Genomic DNA, 15,018 nt, shown 5'->3' with positions numbered 1-15,018 from the left:
TGGAGCTCACTTTAGTTGTCAGCTACAGAAATTCATAGCTGCAGCATTTGGGTGACGTCAAGGGACGTTTGGCTCGGGATAGGGGATTGGTAGCTAAGCTTCCAGATTTCAGAGTTGCATGCATAGCTGTCTCTAACGTTTAGGTGCCAATTTCTGGGCATCAAGGCCAGAAACGTTTTGAATGACCCCACTGCAGACCTCTATGAAAACCAGCATGATGGCTACAAACTGTTTCTTGACCAGTGGCCGCCTGGGCCAGTCTCAAGATTGGTCATCGTCACAGGTATAGACTTTCCAGCAGGGACTGGGCGATTGCAGCCCCCCCTTCTGGTGTGAGCCTCAGCTCACCTCTCACTCTATCGGGAAGTCACCTATTTTGTTACTCACCTGCCTCGATGGATCCAGACCACCGGTCTACCATTTTCTGAATCAATATTTCAAACATCTCTCCTTCTTTCAATGCTCTGAAAAGTAAATCAATAAGCCAGTTGTTGAAAGTATTTTTTTTTTAAAAGAAAGCAGCTGATAACTTCACAAATAGGAGCAGGAAGAAGGCATGTCAAGCCCTCAAACCTGACCCTCCAACTAATAAAAGCCCCCGAGAACATTGGCATATTCGATTCTATTCAGTATCTCCTGGCAAGAAAAGTCCCTTATCCAAGGAATCACTGGACCTTCATTCAAGGAAACTGCACCAGAATCTTTCATTTGTTCCTGAATGACTCCAGGAACTTAAAGCCTTCGATAAAATTAAGATTACCTTTTTTTCAGTTTGGTACATATCAGGCTCAAAAATCTGACAGAGGAATAGCAAAAAGACTTGCATTTCCATAGCACCTGTGAAGGCCCAAGGATGTTTCAAAGTGCTTCACACTTTATTACATTTGAAACCTAGTTCTTGTTATAATGGAGGCATGATAACCTCTGACCTCCCAGTTCCAGGGCCCTTGACCTCACACCTCTTCACAATGACCTGAACCCACATCTTATGACAGCGAACCCTCAACACACACCCATGCATCCCAATGTCACTCCCTGACCCCATGCCTCTCAATGTTGTCCCTGATGCCCACACCTCCCGACATCTTTTCCAAACCCCACGCCTCTCAACGCCATAGTGCCATGTCTCCCGACATCGTCTCTTGACCCCAATTCAACACATGACACCAGATCAGAGTCAAAGCAATTGGGCATTCGTAACCTGATTGGCAGAGTAGTGGATGGAATGAGTGAGAAATATTAGGAATAGATAAGCAGCACAGAACCTGTATATTGCTGAAAAAATAAATTTTATCAAAGCTTTTAATTTCACACTCATCAACACAATTCAAAGCAGCAGAGAAAAAGAAAACTACATTTCTAGTGAACTCTCACCTCACACTATATAAATCTTGTTTGAGATTCTTATGAGGTGAGAGTTAAAGACAAAAAAAATGAACAAAACCTGCCTTTTTCAGTAATGTTATGAAGGTCACAAGAGGGAAGAGATGCTACAATATAAAATGGGCAATGTAATGCCTTTGAGAGTGAATCTCTGCTACGGCAACTGCTCACATGCTGCACTTTTCCAAGGTACAGCAGGTCCAGTTCATGACTGGATCAGAGTTCACATCACATTAAACAATGAAAACCACTTTTCTCCAGTGCTTCCCATAACTTCAGCACATCCTAAAGTGGGTTTGCAGCCAATAATGTTCCTCTGACTTGCAGTCACTGTTTTCGTTGGCAGCTAACCCACACACAGTAAGATCCAATAATCTAGCAATGTCAGAATAAGTCACATAACCTGTTATACACGTCAATGTTAATTTGAGGAATAAATACAGGCTGAGATATTGTCCCCCCACTCTGGAGCCAAGATCTCTGAAGTGGAATTTGAACTGATGACGTTCTGACCCCAGTGAGAGTGCTACACTCTCAGCATGGAATCGGAATACTTTCCTGCACTTAATCAATTACCTGAAAAGACATTATTTGGCTTTTTAGGGAGGAGGCATGTGGGGAGAATTGTGGAATGATGGTAGGGTAGTAGAATTGTGTTGAGTCATCAAACTCCAGATAGGAATGCTGTGGGTATTTGATAGACTGGCTCACTTTTTTTCCAGCTTGCAGGTCTGTCGTATGATTTACTTGACCTTGAATGAACACACCACTGACCAGCCACCCCATGATCCAAGAATCAGCAAATACAGCTACCTTACTTCTGCCATCCTTGTCCAGATTTGTAACCAGCCTTGTTCACTAATCGAATTTGCTCTGTTCCCTCAATGTTCCCTCTGTCTCTTGGTTACGCAAATCTCGTCCTGGTTATCAAAGTACTGCACAGACTCATCTCTCTCTAACTCTGTCACCTCTTTCTATCCCAAACTCCTCCCTGTCTCTGTAATTTTGGTAACTGGCAGTAATTTGTGCATGGAGTCAGATAGTGTCGGTAGGGTTCTCAATGGATATCATGTGTTGGTGTGATAGGGAATGTCTCGGTACAGAAATCAAGGAAAAGGTCTGTGATACAATTAATGAAATCAACATATGCAGTGAGGAGATAGAGTGGTCTGACAGGCGTAAAAGTAGATATGCCTCTAGGGCCAGATAAAATACATCCAAGGTTGTTGAGTGAAGCAAGGGAGGGAATAGCAGGGGCACTTGCAAACATGTTCGATTCCTCTCTGACCACAGGAGAAGTGGCGGATAATTGGAGGACAGCCAATGTAGTACAGGTAGTACAGTTATTCAAGGCGACCGTGTTAAGGAGCTGGAGCTGGATGCACTGAAGATCATCAGAGATGCCAAGCACTTCACAGATCAGAGTTTTAGTAAGGTGGTCACACCTAAATGCAGACAGAGAATAAATGGGTGACCACGAGGAAAGGCAAAGGGAGTAGGCAGAGTATGCAGGAATCCCCCGTCGTCATTCCTCTCAAAAACAAGTACACTGTTTTGGATGCTGTTTGTAGTGTGGGGGGAGTGGTGGGAATGACCATTTGGGGAAGGTAGCAGTAGCCAGGTTGGTGATACTACTATTGACTCTGGGGCACAGTGGGAAAGGGTAAAGGTAAACAGGGACCCGAGTGATAGGAGACTCAATAGTTAGGAGGACAGACAAGAGATTCTGTGCCCACAAACGGGAATCCAGGATGGTGTGTCGCTTCCCGGGTTCCAGGGTCCAGGATGTCTTGGAGCGGCTGCAGAACATTCTCGAAGGGGAGGGTGAGCAGGCAGAAATCATTGTTCACGTTGGCACAAATGACCCAGATAGAAATAGGGAGGAGGTCCTGCAGAGTGATTACAGAGCGCGAGGGAAAAAAAGTTAAAACCAGTACCTCGACGCTGGTAATTTCCAAGAGTACTTCCAGCGCCATGGGCTAGTTAGGGTGTGAACAGGAGGGTATGGCAGGTCAATGCATGGCTAAGGCAGGGATTCAGATTTTTAGATCAATGGGATCTTTTCTGGGGCAGGGGTGACCTGTTCAAGAGGGACCGGTAGCATGTGAACTGGAAAGAGGACCAATATCTTGGCGGCCAAGTTTGCCAGTTCAACACGGGAAGGTTTAAACTAGACTGGCAGGGAGGTGGGATCCTCAACAATAGGGAGGGAAGTGCGAGTCAGGAAGAGGAGACAGTAATCAGAAATAATAAAATGAAGATACAAGTCAGGTTGGAACACCACAGGGAGCAAGCAATGCCTGTTGGACTAAATTGTATCTATTTCAATGCAAGAGGGCTGACAGGTTGGGCTGATGAATTCAGGGTGTGGGACAGGGATTTCATAGCCATTACTAAAACATTGCTAAGGGAGGGACAGGACTGGCAGCATAATGTGCCAGGGTACAGGACAGGGGTGGTGGAAGGAGGGGAGGGGGAGTTACATTTTTGATTAAGGCGACTATCACAGCAATAATCAGAGAGGAAATAACTGAAGAATCATGCAGCAAGGCTTTGTGGGTGGAGCTAAGAAATAAGAAGGGGATGGTGATGTTACTGGGGTTGTACTATAGATCTCCAAATAGTCAACGGGAATTAGAGGAACAAATATACAGGGAGATTGGGGAGACTTGCAGGAGCAATAGGGTTGTCTTAGTAGGGGTTTTAATTTTCTTAACTAGACTAGGACTGCAATAGGCTGAGATGGGGTGAAATTTGTTAAGTTCATTCAGGAAGCAGCATATAGAAGGTCTTGCTTGGGAAGGGGCAAAACTTGACCTACTCTTGGGAAACAGGGCAGCACAAGTGACAGAGGTGACAGTGGGGGAGCACTCTGAGACCAGTGACCATGGCTCTATTAATTTTAAAACAGTGATGAAGAGTGACTAAACTGGTCTACATGTTCAAGTGCTAAACCGGGACAAGGCGAAATTTGATGGAATTAGACAGGAGCTTGCAGGTGTTGATTGGAATATTTTGTTTACAGGCAAATGGACCTCCGGCAAGTGGGAGACCTTTAAAAGTGAGATAACTAAAGTTCAAAAGTCTATATGTTCTTGTGAGGGTGAAAGTGGGTGTTGACAGGAATAGGGAACCATGGATGACAAGAGATATTGAGGCTTTGTCCAGAAAAAGGAGGCATGGCTCAGGGACAGGGAGCTGGGTTCGAAAGGGGGAAAACAGTGGGTACAGGAGTTTACTGACGAAGGAAATCAGGAGGGGGAAAGGGGACACAGGATAGCCTTAGCTGAGAAGATTAGAGTGAATCAGTACATTAAAGGAAAAAACATAACTAGAGAGAGAGTAGAACCCCTCAAAGACCAAAGTGGACATGTACGTGTTGAGCCACAGGAGAGGGGGAGGTCCTCTATGAATATTTCTCCTCTGTGCTTACCGTGGAGAAAGATATGAAGACTTGGGAACTTGGGAAAGTTAATGCTGACACCTTAGGGACAGTCCATATCTGTCACAGTAGAGGTGGTATTGGATGTATTAGAATATATGAAGGTGGATAAATCTTCTGGTTTTGACTGGATATATCCAAGAACACGGCAACAGGCTAGAAAAGAAATTGCAGGGGCTCTGGCTGATACGTTTGCATCAGCGTTAGCAAAAGGTGAGGTCCTGGAAAACTGGAGGGTAGCAAATGTTGTGGCCTTATTCAAGAAGGGCTGCAAAGAAAAACCTGGGAACTATAAGTCGGCGCAACATTGAGGGCCGAAGGGCCTGTACTGCGCTGTAATGTTCTATAGACCAGTAATCTGTGGTAGGTAAGTTACTTGTGAAGATTGAGAGATAGAATATGTATGCATTTGGAAAGACAGGGTTCGATTAGGAGTAGTCAGCATGGCTTTGTGCAAAGGAGATGAAGCCTTACGAATTTGTTAAGAGTCCTTTGATGAAGTGACCAGGAAAATTGACGAGGGTAGAGTGGGTAGAAGTAGTCTATATGGATTTCAGTAATGCTTTTGATCAGGTTCCACATGGTCGGCTGTCCCGGAAGGTTAGATCACATGGAATCCAGGGGAAGCTGGCAAATTGGATACACAAATGGCTTGATGGTAGGATGCAGAGGGTGATAGTGGAAGGATACATGTTGGCTGGAGGTCTGTGACTCGTGGAGTGCCTCAGGAGTCGGTGCTGGGTCCATTGCCATTTGTTATCTATAATAATGATTTGAATGAGAATGATTAGTATGTTTGCTGATGACACTAAAATCGGCGGTATTGTGGACAGTGAGGAAGGTTATCAGAATTGCAGCAGGACCTTGATCAGCTGGGGAAGTGGGCCGAGAAATGGAGTTTAATATCGATAAGTGTGAGGTCTTGCATTTTGGAAAGTCAAATCAAGTTAGGAGTTTCATGGTGAATGGTAGGGCCTTAGGAATGTAGTGGAATAGAGGGACCTTGGAGTTCAGGTTCACAATTCTCCTAAAGTGGAGTCCCAGGTAGACAGGGAAGGGAAGGAAGCTTTTGGCATACTGGCCTTCATCAGTCAGGGCATTGGGTATATACAAGGTGGGAAGTTATGTTGCAGTTGTACAGGATGTTGGTGAGGCTGCACTTGGAGTACTTTGCTTACGTTTGGTGATCTTGTTGTAGGAAGGGCATTATTAAATTGGAAAGAGTGCAGAGGAAATTTACAAGGATGTTGCCAGGACTCAACAGTTTTGAGTTGTAGGGAGAGGTTGGACAAGCTAGGACATTTTCTCTAGAGGATAGAAGACTGAGGGGATCTAATAGAAGTATGGATATGAGAGGCATGGGAAGGGTGAATGCGCTCAGTCTTTTTCCCCAACATTGGGGAATTGAGGGCTAGAGGGCATCAGTTAAAAGGGAAAGAATAAAAGGGAACCTGAGGGGCAATGTTTTCACACACAGGGTAGTACGCATATGGAATGAGCTGCCAGAAGAGGTAGTTGAGGCAGGTACATTAACAAGACTTAAAAAGCATTTGGACAAAGGATAGGAAAGGTTTAGAAGATTATGGGTCAAGTGTAGGGAAATGGGGTTAGCGCGGATGAACAATTTGGTCGGCACGGACCATTTTGGGCCAAAGGGCTGTCTCCGTGCTGTAGGACTCTGACTCTGACTCAAAGGGAGCAAGGGATAAATCAGGAAACTACAGGCTAGTCAGTCTAACAACTATGGAGGGGAAAATATTGGAAGCAATTCTGAAGGCAAAATTAATCTGGACTTCTGCAGGCAGAGCTTCATCATGAGCAGTCAGCATAATTTGTTCTGACAAACTTGACTGAATCTTCCAAAGAGATACCAGGTGTGTAGACGATAACAATACTTTTGTCTATTTGGAATTCAGCAAGGATTTTGATAAGGTCTGAAGCCCCGTGGGGTCCAAGGAAATTTAGCAATTTGGATCTGCAAGTGGTCAACTGGCAGGAAGCACAGGTGATGGTTGAGGGGTGTTTTCCAAATGGAAGTCTAAATCTAGTGGGGTCAGTATTGGGGCCCTTGTGGTTTATAGAAATGATTTAGATTTGAATATAGGATGGTCAATCAGTAAGTTCATAGGTGATACAAAAACTGGTAGGGTGGTAAATAGTCTTTGATTACAGGAAGACAAAGGCACTTGGTTAGATTGGCTTGTCAGTGGCAAACGGAATTCAATCCAGAGAGATGTGAGGTGAAGCACATGGGCAGGACAAACAAGGCCAGGGAATACATGATGATTGGTCAGACCTTGGAAGTACTGAAGATAATGCACACCAGTTCCTTAAGGTATAAGGTGGGTAAAAAGAATATTGAATATGAGAATATAGAAGGCATGGTTGAATTGACAGATGACACCATAATTAGTGGTACAGTGGACAGTGAAGGAGATTAGGGAGAGATTGAATAGGCTGGGGCTGTTTTCTCTGGAGTGTTGGAGGCTGAGGGGTGACCTTATAGAGGTTTACAAAATCATGATGGGCATGGACAGAGTAAATAGACAAGATCATTTCCCTAGGGTGGGGCAGTCCAGAATTCGAGGACATAGGTTTAAGATTGAGAGGGGAGATATTTAAAAGGGACCTAAGGGGCAACTTTTGCACACAGAGGGTGATGCCTGGAATGAGCTGCCAGAGAAAATGGTGGAGGCTGGTACAATTACAGCATTTAAAAGGCATCTGGATAGGTATATGAAAAGGGGTTCTGGGCCAAGTGCTGGCAAATGGGCCGAGATTAATTTAGGATATCCAGTTGGCATGAACGAGTTGGATCGAACGGCATGTGTCCATGCTGTACATTTCTATGACTCTATAACTTTATTACAAAGAGATCTTGACCAATTGGGTCAATAGGCTTAAGTGTGGCAGATTGAATTTAATTTGGATAAATATGAGGTATTAATTTTGGAAAAACAACCAAGGGCAGGAGTTACACAATTAAAAGTAGAACATAGAACACAGAACATAGAAAAATACAGCGCAGTACAGGCCCTTCGGCCCTCGATGTTGCACCGACCAAAGCCTACCTAACCTACACTAGCCCAATAACCTCCATATGCTTATCCAATGCCCGCTTGAATGACCATAAAGAGGGAGAGTCCACCACTGATACTGGCAGGGCATTCCATGAACTCACAACCCGCTGAGTAAAGAATCTACCCCTAATATCTGTCCTATACCAACCCCCCCTTAATTTAAAGCTGTGTCCCCTAGTAACATCTGACTCCATACGTGGAAAAAGGTTCTAACTGTCAACTCTATCTAAACCCCTAATCATCTTGTACACCTCTATCAAATCTCCCCTAAACCTTCTTTTCTCCAATGAGAACAGCCCCAAGTGCCTCACCCTTTCCTCATACGATCTTCCTACCACGCCAGGCAACATCCTGGTAAACCTGCTCTGCACCCGTTCCAGTACCTCCACATCCTTCCTATAGTATGGCGACCAAAACTGCACACAATACTCCAGATAAGGCCGCACCAGAGTCTCATACAACTGCAACATGACCTCAGGACTCCGCAACTCAATTCCTCTACCAATAAAGCCCAGTATGCCATATGCCTTCTTCACAGCACTATTTACCTGGGTGGCAACTTTGTGTACATGGACACCAAGATCCCTCTGCTCATCCACACTACCAAGTATCCGACCATTAACCCAGTAATCCATCTTCTTGTTACTCCTACCAAAGTGAATGACTTCACACTTAGCTACATTGAACTCCATTTGCCACCTTTCTGCCCAGCTCTGCAACTTATCTATATCCCGCTGTAACCTGCCACATCCTTCTTCGCTGTCCACCACTCCACCAACTTTCGTATCATCCACAAACTTGCTCACCCAGCCTTCAAGCCCCTCCTCCAGGTCATTTATAAAAATGACAAACAGCAATGGTCCCAAAACAGATCCTTGTGGAACACCGCTAGTAACTGCACTCCAAGATGAACCTTTACCATCAACTACTACCCTCTGTCTCCTTCCAGCCAGCCAATTCCTAATCCAAACCTCCAACTCCCCCTCAATGCCATACCTCCGCAGTTTTTGCATTAGCCTGCCATGGGGTGCCTTATCAAACGCCTTGCTAAAACCCATATACACCACATCTACTGCTTTACCCTCGTCCACTTCCTTGGTCACCTTCTCAAAGAACTCAATAAGGTTTGTGAGGCACGACCTGCCCTTCACAAAACCATGCTGACTATCCTTAATCACATTATTCCTTTCCAGATGTTCATAAATCCTATCCCTTACAATTCTCTCTAAGACTTTGCCCACAACAGAAGTGAGAGTCACTGGCCTATAGTTACTAGGGTTATCCCTATTCCCCTTCTTGAACAAGGGGACCACATTCGCTATCCTCCAGTCTTCTGGCACTATTCCTGTAGACAACGACGACATAAAAATCAAGGCCAATGGCTCTGCTATCTCCTCCCTAGCTTCCCAGAGGATCCTAGGATAAATGCCATCCGGCCCAGGGGACTTACCTATTTTCACCCTTTCCAGTATTCCCCGGACCTCTTCCCTACATACCTCAAAGCCATCCATTCTAATCACTTGTGTCTCAATATTCACATCAGCAACAATGTCCTGTTCCTGAGTGAATACTGACGAAAAGTATTGATTTAGTGTCTCTCCAATCTCCTCCGCCTCCACGCACAACTTCCCACTACTATCCTTGACTGGACCGATACCTATCCTAGTCATCCTTTTATTCCTGACATACCTATAGAAAGCCTTTGGGTTTCCCTAATCCTACCAACCAAGGACCTTTCATGTTCCGTTCTCGCTGCTCTTAGCTTTCTCTTTAGATCCTTCCTGGCTACCTTATAACTCAATCGCCCCAACTGAACCTTCACACCTCATCTTTACATAGGCCGCCCTCTTCCCTTTTACAAGGGATTCCAATTCCTTATTAAACCACTGCCCCCTCACAAGACCCTTTCCTCCCTGCCTGACTGGTACATACTTATCAAGGACACCCAATAGCTGCTCCTTGAACAAGCTCCACATATCATTTGTGTCCTTGGAATGTAGGGGTTTGAAGTTTGCAGTAAAAATATAGACAGGATGGTTAAGAAAGCGCTTAGCACGCTTGCCTTCATAGTGAATAGGAGTTGTGACATTCTGTTGACGTTGTACAGTACACTGGTGAGGCTTTTTCTGGAGTACAGCATTCAGTTTTGGTTCCCCTGTTACAGGAAGTTGGAGAGCGGTCAGAAGAGATTTACCAGGATGTTGCCTGGAATGGAAAGTTCGAGTTATAATGAGATGCTGGGACCTGTTTCACTCAGCAGAGGAGGTTGAGGTGACCTTATAGAGGTTTATAAAATAATGAGGGCATGGATAAGGTGAACGGCAGGTGTCTTTTTCCTAGATTGGGCGGGGGGGGGGGGGGGGGGGGGGGGGGGTTCAAGACGGACACATTTTTCAGGTGAGGGGGGAAAATTTTTAAAGGATAGGAAGGGCAACTTCTTTAACATGGAGAGTGCTCAATGGTCGGCACTGTGGCTCAGTGATTAGCACTGGGCCTCACAGTGCCAGGGTCCCAGGTTCGATTCCAGCCTCGGGCGATTGTCTGTGTGGAGTTTGCACATTCTCCATGTGTCTGCGTGGGTTTCTTCCGGGTACTCTGGTTTCCTCCCAAGTTCCAAAGATGTGCAGGTCAGGTGAATTGACCATGCTAAATTGCCCATAGTTGTTAGGTGCATTAGTCAGAAGGGAGGTAGGTTACTCTTCGGAGGGTCGGTGGACTTGTTGGGCCGAAGGGCCATTTTCCACACTGTAGGGAATCTAATCTAATCTAATCTTCCAGAGGAAGTGGCTGATGTGGCTACAGTTACGATGTTTAAAAGGTATTTGGATAAGTGCATGAACAAGAAATGTTTGATGGGGGGTAGAGGCCAAGCGTAGGGAAGTGGGACTAACTTAATTTGGGATTATGGTTGGCATAGACTGGTTGGACCAAAGGGTTTGTTGAAATGCTGGATGACTTTGTGACTCTATAAAAGGCATCTATGTTGTAGAGCCATACAGCATAGAAACACCTTTGGCCCACCATGATGATGATTTACAAATACTTACCCCACTTACCTGCACTTGGTCCATATCACGTCCTGGCATTTTAATGGTCATCAAGCTGCATCTTAAATGTTTCTTGGGCACCTGCCACCACTATCTTTCCAATCAGTGCATTCCATTTTTCCATTACCTTCTGGGTAAAAAACCTTTTTCCTCACATCTCCTCTGAACCACTTATTCATCACCTTAAATGTATGCCGTTCATCTTAGACACATCTGCCACGGGGAAAAGAATTGTCATGTTCTACTATCTACATCTCTCAATTTTGTATTCCAAAAACAGATCCCTCCTCAGATGACTCTGCTCCAGGAGAAACAAACTCAACCTACCCAGTCTCCCTTCACAACAGTTTTCATCCCAGGCAACAATCCTGCTGAATCTCCTCTGCACTCATGCCCTTCCAATTGTGCAGTTCTGATTGCCACACTCAGTACCATCTGTGGCCTAACCAATGTTTTATAAAGTTGCAACAAGGCTTCCTTGCACTGATATTCCATGACCTGGCCAATGAAGTACAGCATCCCGTATGACTTCTTCACTGTCCTATTTACCTGTGCTGACACCTTCAGATATCTATGGAAATACTGAACAACAGTTCCATTTGTTCCTCAGTACTCCTGAAATCAACCTATCATTCATGGTGTGAGTCCTTCCATTATTAGACCTCTAAAAATGCACTCAGACATATCAGGATTAAATTCTATCTGTCATTGCTCTGCCCCATTAACCAGCTGATAATATCAGACTGTGATCCGAGATCATTCTCCTCACTATCAACACCATCTGCAAAATTAATAATTACACCATCTACATTCACATCCATGCCTTAATGTACATGACAGACAAGTAGCATTTCAACACTGATCCATTTGGTACACCGCTGATTTCAGACTTCCAGTCACCAAAACAATCCTCCACTATCACCCTTAGCTGCCTATTTTGGATCCAGTTTTCCAACTTGCCTTGGATCCCATGGGCCCTTGCGTTTTGGACCAGCCTTCCACGTAGGACCTTGTTAAAGGCCTCATATGTAACTACACTACCCTTATCAATATATTAAGCCAAATATTCAAAATCTTAATTAGTTAAATAGGACTTTCCTCCAACAGATCTCTGCTGACTATTTCTGATCAATCCCTGTCTTTCTAAGAGTTGATTAATCCCGTTCCTCAGAATTTTTTTCCAAGAATCTCCCTCCCACTAAAGTCAGACTAACAGGTCTGTAATTACCTGACCTATCACTGCTGCCCAACTTGAACAAAGGAACAACATTAGCTGTCCTCCAGTCATCTGACACTTCAGTTTTGGCCAGACAAGTATTAAATGTCTCAGCAATCTCCTCCCAAACCAGCGTGAAATATATATGATAAGGCTCTGGGGATTTATGCACTTTTATGCCTGTTAAAAACATCTTATACCTCCTTACTAATGTTAACACGCTCTTGAACCTCACCATCCCAAATGAAACCTCCAGCTACAATGTCTTTCCACTTTGTGAATACAGATGAGAAATATTAATTTAAGACTCATCCTCTAGCTCATGCACAGATTGTCTCTTTGGTCTCCAACAGGCCTCACACTTACCCTGGTAATTCTTGTGGTCTTTATTTATAAAATGCTTTGGGGGTTTTCGCAATCCTACCAGCAAAAGCTAATTTGTGGCCCTTCTTTGCCCTCCCAATTTCTTTTTAAGCGCACCCACTCACCACTCTCTATACTTCTGTAGGGCTTCCACAGTTTGTAATGCTGTATAACTAAAATGTGTGTCCTTCTTTATCTTTATTAAACTTCCAATATCCCTGGATGCCTTGGGTTCCCTGGACTTGCTGCCTTTCCCTTCACTCTTCGAGGAACACGCTTATCCTTAACTCACACTATATTACTTTTGAAAGAATGCCATTTTTCAAATATAGACTTGCGTCTAAGTAGCTGTGTCCAGTTTATCTTTGCCAGATCCTGTTTAATGATATTGAAATTGGATTTTCCCTAATTTAGACTCAACTTCTGCATTATCCTTATCCCTTTCCATGATGACTTTGAAACTTAGAGTTATGGTAACTATCTTAAAAATGCCCACTGAGACTTCAACTACTTGAGTGAATTCATTCCCTAAGATGAGGTTCAGTACTGCGACACACTGGCACAAAAACTTCCCCTGGATGCATTTGAAAAATTCCACCCCATCTAATCCTTTCCCAGCAAGGCAGATCCAGCTCATGTTAGCAATGTTGAAATCCCTGAATAGAATCCCTTGAAGACCCTACTGCTCTTGCACCTCTGTCATTTGTCTACATTTTGCTCCTCTACCTCCCTCTTTTGGGAGGTCTTTAATATAATCCCAGCAAAGTGACAATCCTTTTTTATTTCTATGCTCTACCAAGATGGCCTCATTTGAAGAACATGCTCAGACATCCTCCCTCATGTCTGTGGTGACTGCTTCCTTTGTCAAAAATACAACGTCCCCATACGATATATTAGTCATTATTAGTTGGCAAAGTTAAAAATCACACAACACCCCAGGTTATAGTCCAACAGGTTTATTTGGAAGCATGAGCTATCAAAGTGCTGTTTCTTCCTCAGGTGATCCTTCTTGTGTTGTGTGGTTTTAACTTTGTCCACCTCGGTCCAACACCAGCACCTCTAAGTCAGTTATTAGCTGAGACACAGTTTAAGAGTGGGGAGGTTATGCTGGCGCTGTGTAAAAGATTGGTTAGGCCACAGCTACTGTGCGTAGAGATGTTGCCTGGGCTGGGGAGTTTCAGATATGATGACAGATTGGACAGGCTGGGATAGTTTTTCTTTGAGCAAAGAAAATTGAGAAGCCAGGTACTTGGAATGTAAAACCTTTGAGGGGTATAGATAGAAAGGATAGAAAGACACTTTTCCTCTTGATGGAGAACCAGGTTTGTCAGGGGTAGGGGGGACACATAGATTAAAGAGGCAGAAGGTTTAGAGAGGATGTGAGGAAAGACTTTTTTCACCCAGAGGGTGCTGGGAATATGGAACCTACTGCCTCTAAGAGTGGTAGAAGCAAAAGCCCTCATCACATTTAAGAGGTATTTGGACATGCGCTTGTGATATCAAGACAAACAAGATGATGGATCAAGTGCTGGGAAATGGTCAGAATAGTTAGATGATTGTTTTAGACCAACGCAGACATGATGGGCTGAAGGGCCTTTTTCAGTGCTGTAGACTTCTTTGATGCTATGGTCCCCTGCAGCTTCCACACACCTCCCTATTATTGTCACCCCATCCCCATAGCCTTCTTTAACCCCCATACTTCTCCCTATCTCTGTAACCTCTTTCAGCCCTCCTAACCCTGTAACCTCCTCCAGCCTCACACTTCGAGACTTCTACACTCTTGAGTTCTCAAGGTTTGAAGCTGAAGAATTTTCTTTCTAAATCACTGTTAAAAATCACACAACACCAGGTTACAGTCCAGCAGGTTTATTTGGAATAACTAGCTTTCGGAGCACTGATGAAGGAGCAGTGCTCCGAAAGCTAATGCTTCCAAATAAAACTGTTGGACTATAACCTGGTGTTGTGTGATTTTTAACTTTCTACACCCCACCCAACACCGGCATCTCCAAATCATGCCTCCTTCAAACACTAACAATTTCTTTTAAACCAAGCTCTTGCCTAGACTTCCTGGATGTCTCAATCCGAGCTTTGGTGTCTATGTGCTAGACAGATAGTTATTATTGTAAATTCCCCTGTCTGGGGCTGTGTTTTGTGATTTGAAGCTTTACCTGTTAGACATGACAATGGCATCATTGAACTCGCTGCGGCAGTTCTGCCGAAAGGCAGTGCGGCCACCGTTAGTGATCACAGCATTGTTGCCATGGAGATGATGGAAGCGGAGGTCATTGCTGGGGGTCAGTGAAAAGAGGCTGCAGGGAGAGACCTGGTTGTTGCCATCCAAAGGCTCATCGGGCAGAGGCGGCAGATCTGGGCAGGGAAACAGAAAAATAGAAATCATACACAGACACCCCGCCCTCTGATGGTCCTATCCCATGCACAAACACTAATGATATCAACCCCAGACACAGGTCCCAACATCACCAACCC

The 15,018-nt window shown here is 44.5% G+C and overlaps 1 protein-coding gene across 5 annotated transcripts in view; it reads right to left on the bottom strand.

Annotated features, from left to right (window-relative positions):
- The window catches only part of neurl4 (neuralized E3 ubiquitin protein ligase 4), a 138,666-nt gene that overhangs the window by 67,375 nt on the left and 56,273 nt on the right, over positions 1–15,018 (bottom strand). For all 5 annotated transcript variants that reach the window (XM_060854813.1, XM_060854814.1, XM_060854818.1 and 2 more), the window contains exons 11-12: positions 14,700–14,898; positions 388–464 (exon numbers count right to left, since the gene is read on the bottom strand). In XM_060854813.1, the coding sequence (XP_060710796.1) occupies positions 388–464; positions 14,700–14,898 (276 nt within the window). The remainder of the gene's footprint in view (positions 1–387; positions 465–14,699; positions 14,899–15,018) is intronic.

This window comes from Hemiscyllium ocellatum, chromosome 44 (assembly GCF_020745735.1).
Source record: "Hemiscyllium ocellatum isolate sHemOce1 chromosome 44, sHemOce1.pat.X.cur, whole genome shotgun sequence".
In the NCBI taxonomy this organism is placed as follows: Eukaryota; Metazoa; Chordata; class Chondrichthyes; order Orectolobiformes; family Hemiscylliidae; genus Hemiscyllium; species Hemiscyllium ocellatum.
The sequence above is the reverse complement of the archived record's forward strand: the minus strand, read 5'-3'. Positions and strand labels throughout refer to the sequence as shown.